The 17,120-nt window shown below is 42.5% G+C and overlaps 1 protein-coding gene across 1 annotated transcript; it reads left to right on the top strand.

Annotated features, from left to right (window-relative positions):
- Positions 1-2,826: 2,826 nt before the first annotated feature.
- LOC129819926 (adapter molecule crk-like) lies at positions 2,827-16,411 on the top strand. The gene is made up of 3 exons (XM_055876632.1): positions 2,827-3,401; positions 8,911-9,527; positions 10,639-16,411. The coding sequence occupies exons 1-3, from the start codon at positions 3,182-3,184 to the stop codon at positions 10,771-10,773; spliced, it is 972 nt and encodes a 323-aa protein (XP_055732607.1). The 5' UTR covers positions 2,827-3,181; the 3' UTR covers positions 10,774-16,411.
- The last annotated feature ends 709 nt before the right edge of the window (positions 16,412-17,120 follow it).

The following is a 17,120-nucleotide window of genomic DNA, read 5'->3' as shown; positions in this document are numbered from 1 at the left end:
GAAACCCAGCCTAAAACCCCAAACAGCAAGCAATGCAGGTGTAGAAGCACGGTGGCAAGGAAAAACTCCTTAGAAAGGCAAAAACCTAGGAAGAAACCTAGAGAGGAACCAGGCTATGAGGGGTGGCCAGTCCTCATCTGGCTGTGCTGGGTGGAGATTATAACAGAACATGGCCAAGATGTTCAAATGTTCATAAATGACCAGCATGGTCAAATAATAATAATCACAGTAGTTGTCGAGGGTGCAACAGGTCAGCACCTCAGAAGTAAATGTCAGTTGGCTTTTCATAGCCGATCATTGAGAGTATCTCTACCGCTCCTGCTGTTAAACAGCAGGTCTGTTTAACATTGAGTTTTTATAGCATATATCTGTTTTTGAGCCACAGATTTTCAGATTGACTAACAGGTTAACACTTTTGTCATGGCTAGCTAGCTGGCTAATGTTTTTGTTTGAAAAAATGCATCTGGACACAGTACAATTCTTTTTTCTTTCACCTGGCTGCCAATTCCTGATCTTCTGAGAACATCATTTGAGGAGTCGGCTGAAACATGAGAGGAATGGGAGAGAGAGGAATACAGCAGTGCTGAGGCCTCTGCGGCCTCTGCCTCACTACCGGCCTCCGGATGACTGCCTACGATTCTGAACTTTGTGTGGTGAGTTTTCTGACGCCCAGAGCTGCTAAGGCATCACCCAAGTGGGTGCTACACAGAATGGAAGACGAGAAGTCCAGTGGCTCTAAGACTCACGTTGGTTCCCAGACTTGCCCTCTACAACATCATCAGCAGACTCCATCACCACCATTTACCATCCTCTGACCAGCTCTCTCTGCTCAAGCCATGACCTGACCCTCCCCGTTCTTCGGAGGATGCAGCTTTCAAAGACTCTGCCTCTATTGGTTGACCTGTCATGATATATTGCTTGTTTGTTTTTTGCTCTTGAAGTGCTTTGAGATCTTATGCAGAGCGCTATAGAAATGTAATTATTATTATTATTATGAATAAGGTTATATGGACAGACCCTTGATCAGCATTCCTACTCTGAGAGTTTCCACTCTTTGTGGATACGGGCCCTGGACAAAGCTTAATCTGTGTCTGTGAAACCAGCCTATAAAATCCAGCAAGTTTCAATAGCTTTTGTTCTACTTGGAAAATATACAAATAAATTAGCAAGATAGTTGATAGATGGGACAGATCATGATTTTCTACTTATGATATCGTTAAAAAATATATTAAAAACACAGGAAAGTTTGTGGAAGTTTAAATGTGCGCCAGAATGTTGTCATAAGTGTCACCATGTTACCTCAAAATAACTAGTCCATCTCTTTTCGAGGCATTGAGACATCACATTTTTTGTCCATTGAGATGGCAGTGGAGAGAGTCTGATGTCATAGACTCAGAGCAATGTGTAGAATATCATTAATTAATGCCCTTATGACATTACACAAGTAACATGACATAACTACTTGTTAATTATGGATGTAATAATGACTGCTGTCCTAACCTAGTAGGTAACTTAAAAAAAAACTTTTCAGTATCTGGCTGCAAGATTTTGATTCCCCCTTACATCTTCCCTAGGCTTCAAGATAGGTCACTCCACTGAGACTGCTCTCCTCTGTCACGGAGGCTCTCCGCACTGCCAAAGCTGACTCGCTCTCCTCTATACGCTGCCTTCGACACCGTGAACAATCAGATCCTCCTCTCAACCCTCTCAGGGCTGGGCGTCTCCGGCTCTGCACACTCTTTGATTGCATCCCACCTGGCAGGCCACTCCTACCAGGTGATGTGGAGAGGATCTGTGTGTGCACCACGTACTCTCGCTACTGGTGTCCCCCAGGGCTTGGTTCTAGGCCCTCTCCTCTTCGCTCTATAAACCAAGTCACTAGCGCCATCATATCCTCACATGGTCTCTCCTATCATTGCTATGTGGATGACACTCAACTACTTTTCTCCTTTTCCCCTTCTGACACCCAGGTGGCGACGCATCTTTGCGTGCCTGGCAGATATCTCAGCTTGGTTGTCGGCCCACCACCTCAAGCTCAACCTCGACAAGACGGAGCTGCTCTAACTCCCGGGGAAGGCCTGCCCGCTCCAAGACCTCTACGTCATGGTTGACAACTCCACGTCACCCTCCCAGAGTACATAAACCTTGGCGTGACCCTAGACAACATCCTGTCATTCTCTGAAAACATCAAAGCAGTGACTTTATCCTGCAGGTTCATGCTTTACAACAGGGGTATTCAACTTTTACCATATGAGGTTTCGGTTCTGGTAGGAGGTGCTATAATGGCTTGGATGGAATAACTGGAAAGGTATCAAACACATCAAACATATGGAAACCACATGTTTGACTCTGTTCCATTTATTCCATTCCAAAAACATCTGAAACCGTACCTCTTCAAAGAATACCTTAAATAATCCCACAGCATGAACTAACACTCGCACTTGAGTCGTTTCCCCCCTAGCACTGACTTTGCTGATAAGTACTTTTTGAGGAAAAATGTATTTACTATGACTGAGATATGTGTTTGTCCCACCTAGCTAATTTAAGATGAATGACTTACTAAAAAATGTCAAATGTAAGTACAATTAAGTGGCATTTGAGTGACATCTAGTGTCAAATTGTTGAAGCTGCATACACTTTACTTATATTCATCAAGAACAAAATTCTGCGGTCCAGGCTACATAACCAGGTAGTCTTATATTGAACAAGCAACCAGATGAGTTGAAGTCAGAGGTGAACTTTTGATAATTTATTAATCAACATTATTTCTCGACCTTCTCAAAATGGATGGATGTGATGCCCATCATGACATGCTCCATCATGACTAGCTACACCTCATTACATCCGGTGGATGAGGTCAATCTTTCCCCAAAGATCCGCCATTTCAGCCTCTGAGTTTTATATTGCAAATTACTTAAGAGATTTATTTTAAAACGCCTTGACAAATAAATTATAGACTTCTGGTTGCAACAATTAATTCTTAATTAAGGGGTTAACTGTATTGTTTCGTGGGAGTCGGTGAAATGTACATAGATGTAACGGTTTAAAGCGGTATCGATGCCATGTTTTTTTCCCGGAGCGTGTTCCTTAGTGAACCAAAGTTTTTGTATGAGTTGAATCCCGATTTCGAATAGGGAGAGGCAAGGGGAAGGCCTTGGATCCTCGGAGTGGATTTGGAGCCATGGCCGGGAATTTTGATGCCGAGGACCGTGCTAGCTGGTACTGGGGAAGGTTGAGCCGACAGGAGGCGGTTTCTCTCTTGCAGGGTCAGAGACATGGCGTGTTCCTGGTCAGGGACTCGATTACCAGTCCTGGGGACTACGTGCTATCCGTCTCAGAAAACTCAAAAGTCTCACATTATATAATTAACAGCATCAGCAACAACCGGCAATCTGGATCAGGTAAGAATGCGAGCTAGCAAGCTAACGAACGTTACATCAGACAGACATAGCAAGTTAGCTAAGCTAAACCAAAGACAGTAGTTATTTGTATAGCTAAGGACTGAATATACTGTATTATTTTGTTGCAACGGAACAACCCTAACGTTACGTCGTTAGCTGTGGCGGTCATGTAGTTAGCGTGTGCTTAGTGAACTACATACAGTATATATGACTGGTGGTGGCTGTTTAAAAAAAAAACTGTAATAGTGGGTTTTCAAAGGTCTGTTTAGTTTTGTCAGCTGGAGTTTTAGGTACTTTCTGTTTAGTAAGAACCTGGTAGACGGAGTGAAAGGGGTGGGTTGGGCTGGGCTGATCCTGTGAATGAATGGACAGGCTGTCACAATTGGAGGATGACTATTCCGAATGGTGTGTGTGGAATGCCTGTGTTCCTGCCCTGTTTTTTTATGTATTTTTTACACAGGCTCAGTTCTTATTTGTGACTTCATTTTGATATTGTAACGACCATCTGCACTGATCTGTGTTTTTGGCAGATGGGATGCTGCCAATATCAGAAGTGACTTTACGCAGCAGGTTAGAATAATTAATGTAGCATATAAGAATTATGTTTATGGTTAGGGTTAGCTAAATGCAAAAAGTCTCCCTGATGCGACTCGAATATGCAACTTTGAAATTAGCGCATCCCATCTCGACATGCGCCTGATATCTCTGATAACTCACAAACACTGATGTGTTAAAGCTTTGTCGATATCCAGATTGTTATACCTTCATACCGAACATAAGGGGCGCTATTTTCATACCCCACTGATCCTTTGTAATCCGAAGGTTAGCAATGCTAACAAGTATATGTACAATCCCATAGAGAATGTTAACTAAATGCTAACGAGGGCGTTGAGAACATTTTATACAGACTCTGACCTAAAGTATTTACAGGACAGACATCCCAGCTCAAAGTTATACGAGTAACTAAAAAAACGCTACATGCAAAAAAACTATATTAGACAGCAAGTCTCTTGATCTAAGAGGGAATTCTCTGCTGTTACCAAGCGAAGCTAACCACGTAGCTATACTAAACCAAAATATAAATGTAACATGCAACAATTTCAATGATTTTACTGAGGTACAGTTCATATAAGGAAATCAGTCGATTGAAATAAATTCATTAGGGCCTAATCTATGGATTACACATGACTGGGCATGGGCGCAGCCATTAGGAAGCCAGGCCCAGCCAATCAGAATGAGTTTTTCCCCACTAAAGGGCTTTATTACAGACAGAAATACTCCTCAGTTTCATCAGCTGTGCAGGTGGCTGGTCTCAGACGATCCCATAGGTGAAGAAGCTTGAAGTGGAGGTCCTGGGCTGGCATGGTTACATGTGTTCGGCGGTTGTGAGGCAGGTTGGACGTACTGCCAAATTCTCTAAAACGACGAAGGCGACTTATGGTAGATAAATTCTCTGGTGGACATTCCTGCAGTCAGCATGTCAATTGCATGTGCCCTCAACTTGAGACATCTGTGGCATTGTGTTGTGCTGCACATTTTAGTGGCCTTTTGTCCCCAGCACAAGGTGCACCTCTGTAATGTATAATGCTGTATAATCAGCTTCTTGATATGCCACACCTATCAGGTGGATTGATTATCTTGACAAAGGAGAAATGTTCACTAACAGGGAAGTTAATACATTTCTGCACAAAATGAGAAGAAAGCTTTTTGTGCGTTTTTAAGCATTTGTCTGAATTAATCCTACCAAAAACGATAAATCCATAGCTAATTTGACATTTTATTCCTGAGCAAGTCTTAACTACTTGATTTTACCTCTAAGGAGTTTAGTGGTTGTTGGACCAGTATTTGAGCATTTCGAAATGTGCATGAAAATGAGCTAGAAGCTATTGTGCTTGCTAGCTGAATCAACCTCATCAATCCATATGAAACGAAAGGGATGCTAACGACGCCAGTTTACACACTCCATGCTGAATACTCCCTCTAGCCTACAGTGCCTTAAGAAAGTATTCATACCCTTTGCCTTATTCCACATTTTGTTGTGCTACAGCCTGAATTCAAAATGGATTCAATATTTTTTCTCGCCCATCACACAATACCCCATAATGACATTGAAAACATGTTTTTAAAAGTTTTACCAAATGTGTTGAAAATTAAATACATAAATATCTCATTTACTCAAGTTTTCACCACCTTTGGCGGCGATTACAGCTGTAAGGCTTTCTCGGTAAATCCCTAAGAGCTTTTCACACCTGGATTATACAATATTTGCCCATTTATTATTTTCAAAATTCTTGACGCTCAGTCAATTTGGTTGTTGATCAATGCTAGACAACCATTTTCAATTCTTGCCATAGATTTAACTCCCCAGTCCTTGATGATTACAAGCATATCCATAACATGATGCAGCCATCACCGTGCCTGAAAATGTTTATGAAAAAAATATATATATATATATTTCACCATTATTTAATCAGGTAAGCTAGTTGAGAACAAGTTCTCATTTACAACTGCGACCTGGCCAAGATAAAGCAAAGCAGTGCAACACAAACAACAACAGAGTTACACATGGAATAAACAAGCGTACAGTCAATAACACAATAGAAAAAAAGAAAGTCTATATTCAGTGTGTGCAAATGGCGTGAGGAGGTAGGCGATAAATAGGCCATAGTAGCGAAGTAATTATAATTTAGCAGATTAACACTGGAGTGATAAATGAGCAGATGATGATGTGCAAGTAGAGATACTAGTGTGCAAAAGAGCAGAAAAGTAAATAAAAACAATATGGGGATGAGGTAGGTAGATTGGGTGGGCTATTTACAGATGGACTATGTACAGCTGCAGCGATCGGTTAGGTGCTCAGATAGCTGATGTTTAAAGTTAGTGAGGGAAATACAAGTCTCCAGCTTCAGCGATTTTTGCAATTTGTTCCAGTCACTGGCAGCAGAGAACTGGAAGGAAAGGCGGCCAAAGCAGGTGTTGGCTTTGGGGATGACCAGTGAGATATACCTGCTGGAGCGCGTGCTACGGGTGGGTGTTGTTATCGTGACCAGTGAGCTGAGATAAGGCGGAGCTTTACCTAGCATAGACTTATAGATGACCTGGAGCCATTGGGTCTGGCGACAAATGTGTAGCGAGGGCCAGCCGACTAGAGCATACAGGTTGCAGTTGTGGGTGATATAAGGGGCTTTGATAACAAAACGGATGGCACTGTGATAGACTGCATCCAATTTGCTGAGTAGAGTATTGTAAGTTATTTTGTAGATGACATCGCCGAAGTTGAGGATCAGTAGGATAGTCAGTTTTACTAGGGTAAGTTTGGCGGCGTGAATGATGGATGCTTTGTTGCGAAATAGAAAGCCGATTCTAGATATGATTTTGGATTGGAGATGTTTAATATGAGTCTGGAAGGAGAGTTTAGAGTCTAGCCAGACACCTAGGTATTTGTAGTTGTCCACATATTCTAGGTCAGAACCGTCCAGGGTGGTGATGCTAGTCGGGCGGGCGGGTGCGGGCAGCGAACAGTTGAAACGCATGCATTTGGTTTTACTAGCGTTTAAGAGCAGTTGGAGGCCACGGAAGGAGAGTTGTATGGTATCGAAGCTCATTTGGAGGTTACTTAACACAGTGTCTACAGAAGGGCCAGATTTATACAGAGTGGTGTCGTGTGGCTCAGTTGGTAGAGCATGGCGCTTGTGGGTTCATTTCCCACGGGGGGACCAGGGTTCAATTCCCACGGGGGGACCAGGATGAATATATATGAACTTTCCAATTTGTAAGTCGCTCTGGATAAGAGCGTCTGCTAAATGACTTAAATGTAAATGTGTCATCTGCGTAGAGGTGGATCAGGTAATCACCCGCAGCAAGAGCGACGTCATTGATATATACAGAGAAAAGAGTCGGCCCAAGAATTTAACCCTGTGGTACCCCAACAGAGACTGCCAGAGGTCCAGACAACAGGGCCTCCGATTTGACACACTGGACTCCGTCTGCAAAGTAGTTGGTGAACCAGGCGAGCCAGTCATTTGAGAATCCAAGGCTATTGAGTCTGCTGATAAGAATACGGTGATTGACAGAGTCGAAAGCCTTGGTTAGGCCAATGAAGACGGCTGCACAGTACTGTCTTTTATCGATGGCGGTTATGATATCGTTTAGTATCTTGAGCGTGGCTGAGGTGCACCTGTAACGAGCTCGGAAACCATAGAGAGTGGTACTCAGTAATGTGTTGTATTGGATTTGCCCTAAACATAACTCTGTATTCAGGACAAAAAGTTTTTTGCTTTGCCACATTTATTGCAGTATTACTTTAGTGCCTTGTTGCAAACAGGACGCATGTTTAGGGATATTTTTGTTCTGTACAGTCTTCCTTTTCACTTTGTCAATTAGTTTAGTATTGTGGAGTAATTCCACTTTGACAGTGACAAAAGGCAGTAACACAACAATGTGGAAAAAGTCTGAGTTGTGAATACTTTCTGAAGGCGCTGTAGCTATCCACTGTAGTGAAATTCCAGCTAATAGCACAGTTCATGTTTTCATGATAATGCAGTTTCTCTTCTGCCGTGACTAGTGCACTGCTCAAGCTGCGATGTTATGGCGCTGGCCAAATGTTAAAGTAGCGAGGCACAGTACCCGCTGTCAGATACATGTGATTTCTGAGAACAGTCCCATAACTTTAGTGCCATACAACCTAATCAGCAAGCTTGCAAATGAGCTACCACAATGGCCATTCAAACAAGCTAGAAGTAAGCTTCTAACTGGAGCAAGTTTGCACAGCTTGTCGAGCATGGTTTGCCGTAGTAGCTAGCCCAGTGTATCATAGTGGAGTGATTTAGGAACTAGTGTAAGCGGATGAGCAAAATCACGATTTTTAGAGACAGAGGGCAACTGCGTATCACGTTAAAATGACGGCACCTATCGGAAGACAATGGTGTGACGATTAGCTATGCTTTGAAATTGAATCAAACTCTTGAATGAGTAGGCCTGTGTTGTCTTAGAGCCAGATACTGTGGGTGGCATTGAAATTTGTTATGACGACGAACCCCTTGAACAGATTTGCTTTTCTTAATAAACTTGCAAAACATTTGTGACTGGGAGCGTATGCATGCTGTATGTGAAGCTGTGGGAGACTTAAATACTATTTCAGCTAACTCCTTGACTTGAGACACATTTTTTGTTAGGGCTCCATTGTCAGAATCTTTTTTTTTTAGCTGTGAGGCTCTTTCAGTAATCTCCGAGTTCCAGGAGAGTGGTTTTCTCCAGAATAGGCCAGGCAACAGCAGGAGCCTAGGTCACCTCAGCTTGGGATAACTCTATAAAAGCATGAGACCTAAGCCAACATCAGCTTTTACATAAACAATTTCAACAAAATTAATTGCTTCAGTGTCAGACCTTCATTTAGTACAACACTGCCATTGAGGCAGAAGGGAAAGTCCACCATGCGTTGTTAGATCAGCCGTGGTAATGGTATGACATAACAAACTGCTCCATCCTCTCCCCCTGCCTCGCCCGCCAGGTCTGGCCCCCCCGCGGTTCCGCATCGGGGATCAGGAGTTTGACGCCCTACCCGCCCTGCTGGAGTTCTACAAGATCCACTACCTGGACACCACCACGCTGATCGAGCCCATCAGCAAGGCCAAGCATGCGGGCTTCGTGAGCTGTGCCGCCGCTGCATCGGGCGGCGCCCTGCAGGAGGCAGAGTTTGTTCGCGCCCTCTTCGACTTCCCTGGCAACGACGAGGAGGACCTGCCCTTCCGCAAGGGCGACGTCCTGCGCGTGCTGGAGAAGCCTGAGGAGCAGTGGTGGAACGCGGCCAACCAAGAGGGCCGTGTCGGCATGATTCCCGTGCCCTACGTGGAGAAGTACCGGCCTGCCTCGCCCAACTCCTTGGTGGCTCCGGCGGCAGGGAGGCCTGGCGGGGCAGGAGGAGTAGGCGGAGTACCGGCAGGTGTTGGAGGCAGCACTACCGACGGAGCAGCTCCCCAGCTGCCCCCGCCTCTGGGGGAGCCAGGTCAGTATGCCCAGCCCGTGGGTAATACACCCCTGCCCAACCTGCAGAATGGGCCTGTCTACGCCCGTGCCATTCAGAAGAGGGTGCCCAACGCCTACGACAAGACGGCCCTCGCCTTGGAGGTATTGGTTCGCCCCCTTTCTTCGCCTTCCTCTGTCCCCCTGTTCTCCACCCGTCTATGGCACTCTCTCCCTCTTTTCTGTTTCATGTCATGTGCCTATATCTTTTCTCTGCTCCGAGAGTCAGGGTGCTGCCTCAATTGCCCACTCTTGCTTGTAAGCATATATATGCAAACGCAGGCAGGCACACTCGAACATACTCACGTGCAAATACACACAATGACATACATAATGGGTTCATGCATAGTTTTCCCTTGATTTTTGTTGTTGTTGCGTCGTACAGTACAAATGGCAATTCCTGAGCAAAGGTTGCCTCACAGTTCATGTCTTGCAGCTCATGTGTCCAATCTCACTGTTGGTAAAGAGCGTTCCTGTGAAGAAACACACCCACTGGTATACTGTATGTCATGAGAGGAACATGGGCTAAATCCCAAATGGCACCCTATTCCCTATGTAGTGCACTGCTTTTGGTTAAAAGTTCCGCACTACGTAAGGAATAGGCCAGGGTGCCATTTTGGATGCACACATGTATTTGCACTGCAGAAAGTGAAGCAACATGGAGATTATAGATGGGGCATGGGTGTAGTGTGTAACACAGGCTTAGTAGAACTGTGCTGCTTTGTAGCTTATTAATTCGTTTACAGGGTTTGGGTCAATCCCATCCCTGAGTGTATTTGAAGTGGAAACTGACCTGGGTTAGAGAAACGAAATAAAGAGTTTAGCTACTGTGCATGTCAGGCAAAGGCTGGGGTCGGGTTGACAGGAGGAGGCTTTGTTCCTACACATTTTGAAACGTTTCCCCCCACAAAAACCTTGGATGTTGGCGCACCTGGCCGCATTTCAAAATGAAACAAAACAGAATTTTGTTGAATAGTACGGGGTGTAGCCAAATTATTAAATTATTTTCATGTGGTTGTTCAAGTGTGAGTAGAGCTGATTTGATGTGTTCATTCTTCTGCTATTATAGTTGATTGATTAGGCTGCGTTAAATTACTAATTATAGATCACCATTGAGCCCGATGGGGGCTTTTTAAGAGCCACACGTTACAGACCCCTGAAGGTCTTGTTTCTTTTCAATCTATCTCTATATTCTAACCTGTGTGTGTTTCTGCAGGTCGGAGACATGGTAAAAGTGACCAAGATCAACGTGAACGGCCAGTGGGAGGGCGAGTGTAAGGGCAAGCATGGCCACTTTCCCTTCACGCACGTCCGGCTTCTAGACCACCAACACCCTGAGGATGAGAGCTGAGAGACACACTTAGTCTCACTCCTCACTTCACAAAATCCCTCTGTGATCATTTCTCACAAATGATAGAAAGAGCACACAGGATATACGGACTACAGTGGTCAGGAGTTGCAACTCAGCAGCTGTTGTTGCCAATGGGGCTGGAGTACACTCCCCTCCCTTCACATACACACACAGAATAGAGTTTACACTTCCACCCCAGTATTGAAGTCCTGATACACGACACACAGCAGCGTTTATGACCCCTCTCCCATGTTATCCACGAAATCCTCCTCTACACGCATACATACACACGCACGCACACAATTCAGATACTTGTGTATATGTGGCGTCTCTCACAGACTCATTGATCACCCTTTTGTAGTAACGGACTGTGAACTTGGCAGTGAGAATAGTAGCCAACCTGACTCCTAATTTTGACTCCCTCTTGTGGAGACAGATGCTCACTGCGACTGAAACCGACCATTGCTGCACTTGACAGACAGCACGAGTTACCACAGCACACTCCACTACTCACTACAGGGGCTCTAACCCAGTCCCTCTCTGCTACAAACCCCACACTACAAACCCCCAAGTCCTCTTTTTGTACTGAAATGAAAAATATTATGATAGAATTATGACAGGTACAGCAACTGCCAAAAGAAAGGAAACACTTGAGTAAATGATGGATACAAAGTATATTGAAAGCAGGTGCTTTCACACAGGTGCTGTTCCTAAGCAATTAACATCGGTACATGCTTAGGGTCATGTATAAAATTGCTGGGCAGGCCCAGTTGCCCATTATTTTGGCTAACATGGCTATGCCCCCATAGGATGACAATGCCCCCATCCACAGAGCATTAATCGTCACTTAATGGTTCAAAGAGCATGAAAACGATGTAAACCATATGACGTGGCCATCTGTCACGAGATCTCAACCCAATTGTACACTTATGCGAGATTCTGGAGTGGCGTTTGAGACCACCAAAAAAACACAAAATTATGGAATTTCTCATGGAATGGTGTCGCATCCCTCCAATAGAGTTCCATCCTGAAACTTGCATAATCTATGGCAAGGCACATTGAGGCTGTTCTGGCTCATGGTGGCACAACGCCCTATTAAGACACTATTGGTGTTTCCTTTTTTTGGGCAGTTATATATATATATATATATATATATATATATATATATATATATATATATATATATATATATATATATATATATATATATATATATATAGTACAAGTCAAAAGTTTGGACACACCTACTCATTCAAGAGTTTCTTTATTTTTACTATTTTCTACATTGTAGAATAATAGTGAAGACATCAAAACTATGAAATAACACATAGAATCATGTAGTAACCAAAACGTGTTAATTAAATAAATAAAATATATTTGAGATTCTTCAAAGTAGCCACCCTTTGCCTTGATGACAGCTTTGTACACTCTTGGCATTCTCTCAACCAGCTTCACCTGGAATGCTTTTCCAACAGTCTTGAAGGAGTTCCCACATATGCTGAGCGCTTGTTGGCTGATTTTCCTTCACTCTGCGGTTCAACTCATGGGTTGAGGTTGAGTGATTGTGGAGGCTAGGTCATCTGATGCAGCACTCCATCACTCTCCTTTTCGGTCAAATTGCCCTTACACAGCCTGGAGGTGTGTTAGGTCATTGTCCTGTTGATAAACAAATGATAGTCCCACAAAGCGTAAACCAGATGGGATGGGGTTTCGCTGTAGAATGCTGTGGTAGCCATGCTGGTTAAGTGTGCCTTGAATCCTAAATAAATCACAGACAGTGTCACCAGCAAATCACCCCCACACCATCACAGCTCCTCCTCCATGCTTCACGGTGGGAACCACACATGCAGAGATCATCTGTTCACCTTCTCTGCGTCTCACAAAGACGCCGTTTTTGCGACTGCATTTGAAACTTTCTAAGTTCTTGAAATTTTCCGGATTGACTGACCTTCATGTCTTAAATTAATGATGGACTGTAGTTTCTCTTTGCTTATTTGAGCTGTTCTTGCCATAATATGGACTTGGTCTTTTACAAAATAGGGCTATCTTCTGTATACCAACCCTACCTTGTTACAACACAACTGATTGGCTCAAACGCATTAAGAAGGAAAGAAATTCCACATATTAACTTTTAAGAGGGCACACCTGTTAATTGAAATGCACTCCAGGTGACTGCCTCATGAAGCTGGTTGAGAGAATGCCAAGAGTGTGCAAAGCTGTCATCAAGGCAAAAGGTGGCTACTTTGAGGAATCTCGAATATAAAATATATTTTGATTTGTTAACGACTGCTTTGGTTACTACATGATTCCATATGTGTTATTTTATAGTTTTGATGTCTAGACTATTATTCTACAATGTAGAAAATAGTAAAATACTTTTGACTGGTACTGTATATATATCATTACATGCTAAATATTATGTTAAATGTTTTGTTTTTTCGTTGCCCTGTGTGTGAACAGACCCTCACGCTTTGTGTGGTCACTGTTATGCGTCTATCTGAAACAGTATGATGACTGTGTCTGGGGAGGAAGTGGAGACATTCCTTAGGACTGTCAGGTATCGGGCCTTCGTCCAGTCCACCTCATTGTTTTGAGAAATGGTCATATAAGGAGGGTATACAATGGCCAGACAATGACAGAAAAGTGTAAATACACCAACACTGCCCTCTCTCCTCTTACTTTGATTTTCCCAGTCCCCTCCTCTCCCATCCTGTCAGTCTCCTCCACCTGTCTCATTCATTTGTTACATGGTGTGATCCATTTCCTCCCGGACCTCCCCTATGCTAAAGACACTAGAGGCACCTACAGAGTACAGTTATGTTTCAGTGTACATAAAGGACTTTTGGCAGATGGAACCTGTTAACGTCACATTTGAAATGATGCAGACTTAGTCCCCAGCACTGTGATGCAGAAGTTCACATTGTCACACTCAACAGAAAGCCGCAGCCTTAATCCTTTGGTGTCTCCCCTAGTTTCCCTCCCACGTGGTCATAGCAAACACACAGTAAATATACATACACGTTTTTAAGTTGACTGAATTCATTGTTTCTGTCAGCTACGTTTCAACTTGGAGCTCTTAGTTCGGTCTGGGTTGTATTCAGTAGGGCACAATGTTGAAAGTGTTTTAAAAAGTTATGCAACAGAAAACAATATTGAATGTTTCTTATTGGACAGGTTTGGGTAGTACCTCCCCCGTTTCGAAACCTTTCCTCCCGACTGAACATGACCACGTTAATTTCCCTAGTGTCTCCCTTAGTGCCAATTTATCATCCTCTCACCCAGTACCTACCCTCTGGGCACAGTTATGGCACATCCAGCCACTGACGTGCCAGATACACCGCAGTATGCTAAAAGTCCTCATAGGATGACTACACTACATTGCTAAAGGACTGTGTGGGTGAAAGGCACATAGCCACTGATCGATCATAGTAACATGGGTGGGTGTATTGACCAATCGTAGGCACATGTGAGTGTTTTAGGCCAATCATCGTCATTTGGGGAGGGTCTGTTTATTTTGTCCTTTCTACCTCATCTGAATTGTTTTAATTGATGTTAATTGTCTTTCCGAAATAGGAAAATAACATGACCTGAAGTGCCAGGCTCAGTTCATCTGTATTTTTGTGGAAATGTTGGTAGATTTTATTTCCTTATTTTTTGGGGTTGTTTTTTTTGCCAACCGAACAATTATAGTCCAAACACTCCTTACTCCCTCAACTATACCCTGTGGTATTATTGTGTAAATGTGCATAGTTTCTTATCTTTCCCAACAGTGTAAGAACTTACGTTCCTTCCAAGTCAATGTCTATGAAGCTGCAAGGCTTTTTAATAATACTAAGAGTGAGAATATTAATTACAAGCCCTGTGTAGATGTTTTCTATGTTAAAGTTTACAAAGACACTACCGTTGCTCTATTGAAGGCAGCACTGAGGGCAACCTGCATAACTTGTGTTGACTGCAGCATCATTGTATTTATGAGACAATGAACAGTTAAAATGTGTCTGTAAAAGTTTGAATGGTTTTATGCTCTGTATGTGATATAAACATAGTTCAGTGACGGGAGGAGTAGTACGGCAAGAGGATGATTGAACTATGACACATTACAGAAAGCACCAGGGTTGTGTTCAGTAGGGTACAAAGTAGCAAAATGTTTTGCGAAGGGGGTAAAAAAAAAATGTTCTTACTGGTCAAGTTCAGGTAGTAGGCTACCTCCCAGTTTCACTGTTTTGTTTTCTCCCTACTGAACCAGACCACAACCAGACTCGTGTTGCCCCTGTTAAATAATATTTCTATATGTTTTAATGAATTAGAAATTATGCAATCTGTATTTAGCAATGACAGAGAAAGATTTACACAAATAAATGAATGACAAACTCAAACTGAAAATATGACATTAAACTGCCTGACAGAGTTCCCCTATTGCATAACTTTGAATTATTTGTTTAAGTCAATACTGCAGATTGGGAAGGGTATGTGGACATGCACCTGGCACCTCTCATTTTCCCTTTCTAGTTTTCTTGAACTCTGTTGTCAATACTGTTTGGATTTCTTGAAAGGAAACAAATAATTGATGTGCTTTCTGTTGGTCTTTGGCTTTTTATGTTGTCCTCTGGTATGGCACTGATGGGTATGTATTTTACCATTATGTTCATAGTGTAAGAAGTTGTACTTTGTTTGGTGAACATTGCTCAAATGGTCTCGAACATTTCCCACCAACACCATTCTGCAATCTGTTGCCAGTTGAGCCAGGTCCTGTTGTGTCTGTTGTACTTGCATGTTGCATCCAGTGACACCCGTCTGTCATCCAACCATCTCAGGCTTGCCTTGAAGAGAAGAGACTGTCTCCATTTCATAGAGGGCCATGATCATATGATACCGTTTTGTCTAGTGGAGTATAGGCCAGTCAGGTGAAGCAACTTTCGCCCTTGGACCAACGAATACTTGGATTTTAATGAGTGATTTTAAAATGGTGTCCTTTCACAAACATTTTTCAACGTTGAATCCCTTTTCTGCACCTTATCTCTTATTTTGCCTCTGTTACTGATGATAGTTTTTTTTTAGCCTCATCATCATTCATGCCAAACTGTTTTCATTCTTCTGTATTTTTGTACCAGGTAATTCCACAGAAACTGAATTACGCTGAGACTCTGGTTTAAAAAATAAATAAAAAATATGCCAAACAAAAAACATTTATTTAAAAGTTTAATAAAAAACCATAACTATGCACAATGACTAATTTGAACAGTAAATTACAAACAAAAAAATTACATTTCCTGGAAAAACTATCTGCACAGTTCTTCCTGTAAATATTTTTTGTAAAAATGTATAAGTAGTCATTGTGCATAGAGTTTGTATGGTTAAACTTTGAAATTAACGTTTTTTTTGTTTGGTATACATTTTTAAAGTGAAATCTCAGCGTAATTCCATTACATGAAATTGCTCGATCCCAATTACAATTTTCCTTTCGTGCCATCCCTTTTTCTTTTGAAGAGGACAGGAGTGGGTGAAAATATAAATAATTGATTTTAAGATGTTCCATTGTGATATAACACTATTATTTGGAGTTCACATTTTACCTTTTATTTTCTGTAGCATGTAATGTGTTAATATCCTTAGTAAATAAAAACCTATTACAATTGTGTCAATTTGCTATGTCTTAATTTGTGTTTGTCTCCATCCAATGCCTGACAGGACTGTGAAGCAACACAAACATTGGCACAGACACATGCATACACACACGATAACATACACATGGATTTAGTCCTGTAGATATGTGGTAGTGGTGGAGTAGGGGCCTGAGGGAACACAGTGTGTTGTAAAATCTGTGAATGTATTGTAATGTTTTTAAAATTGTATAAACTGCCTTAATTTTGCTGGACCCTAGGAAGAGTACAGCAGCTAATGGGGATCCATAATAAATACAAATACAGGCATTTTTACATTTTGGGCTTTTTATTTGTCACTTATAGCCTATGTCTCCGCTGACTGTCACAAATCGAAAGTGAAGTGATACAATACACACTGAAAGCTAGCTAGCCCTTGATCATGACTGTTCCATGGCATTACATTACACATAAGAGTCATGGATGAAGGCGTCTTCTGTAAGGGGAGTTTTAATTAAGGATCGGCGTCCCATCAACGGGACAGTTGTAAATCATGCAGCGCCTTATGTCAAGATCGCAGATTTTAGAGAAACAACAATGGAGGTACATATAAGTGTCTTATATCGGCTGAAAGCTTAAATTCCCAGAGAAAACACGAAGTGTCGTTTTGTTAGATAAAATAATTTTTCATATCCTAAAGTGGTCCATATAGCATGCACGATCGTTTTGTATTTCCACTCGTTCAAT

The sequence above is a fragment of the Salvelinus fontinalis genome, chromosome 2 (assembly GCF_029448725.1).
Source record: "Salvelinus fontinalis isolate EN_2023a chromosome 2, ASM2944872v1, whole genome shotgun sequence".
Taxonomy (NCBI): domain Eukaryota; kingdom Metazoa; phylum Chordata; class Actinopteri; order Salmoniformes; family Salmonidae; genus Salvelinus; species Salvelinus fontinalis.
Note: the sequence above shows the minus strand (reverse complement) of the source record. Positions and strands in the feature narration are given on the sequence as shown.

Bases quoted from the DNA above. Each gene is read 5' to 3' on its own strand.
- LOC129819926 (XM_055876632.1), top strand. From the start codon at position 3,182: ATGGCCGGGAATTTTGATGCCGAGGACCGTGCTAGCTGGTACTGGGGA. The intron at 3,402-8,910 runs GTAAGAATGCGA...CTCGCCCGCCAG, and splicing joins CAACCGGCAATCTGGATCAG to GTCTGGCCCCCCCGCGGTTC. The intron at 9,528-10,638 runs GTATTGGTTCGC...GTGTTTCTGCAG, and splicing joins AGACGGCCCTCGCCTTGGAG to GTCGGAGACATGGTAAAAGT.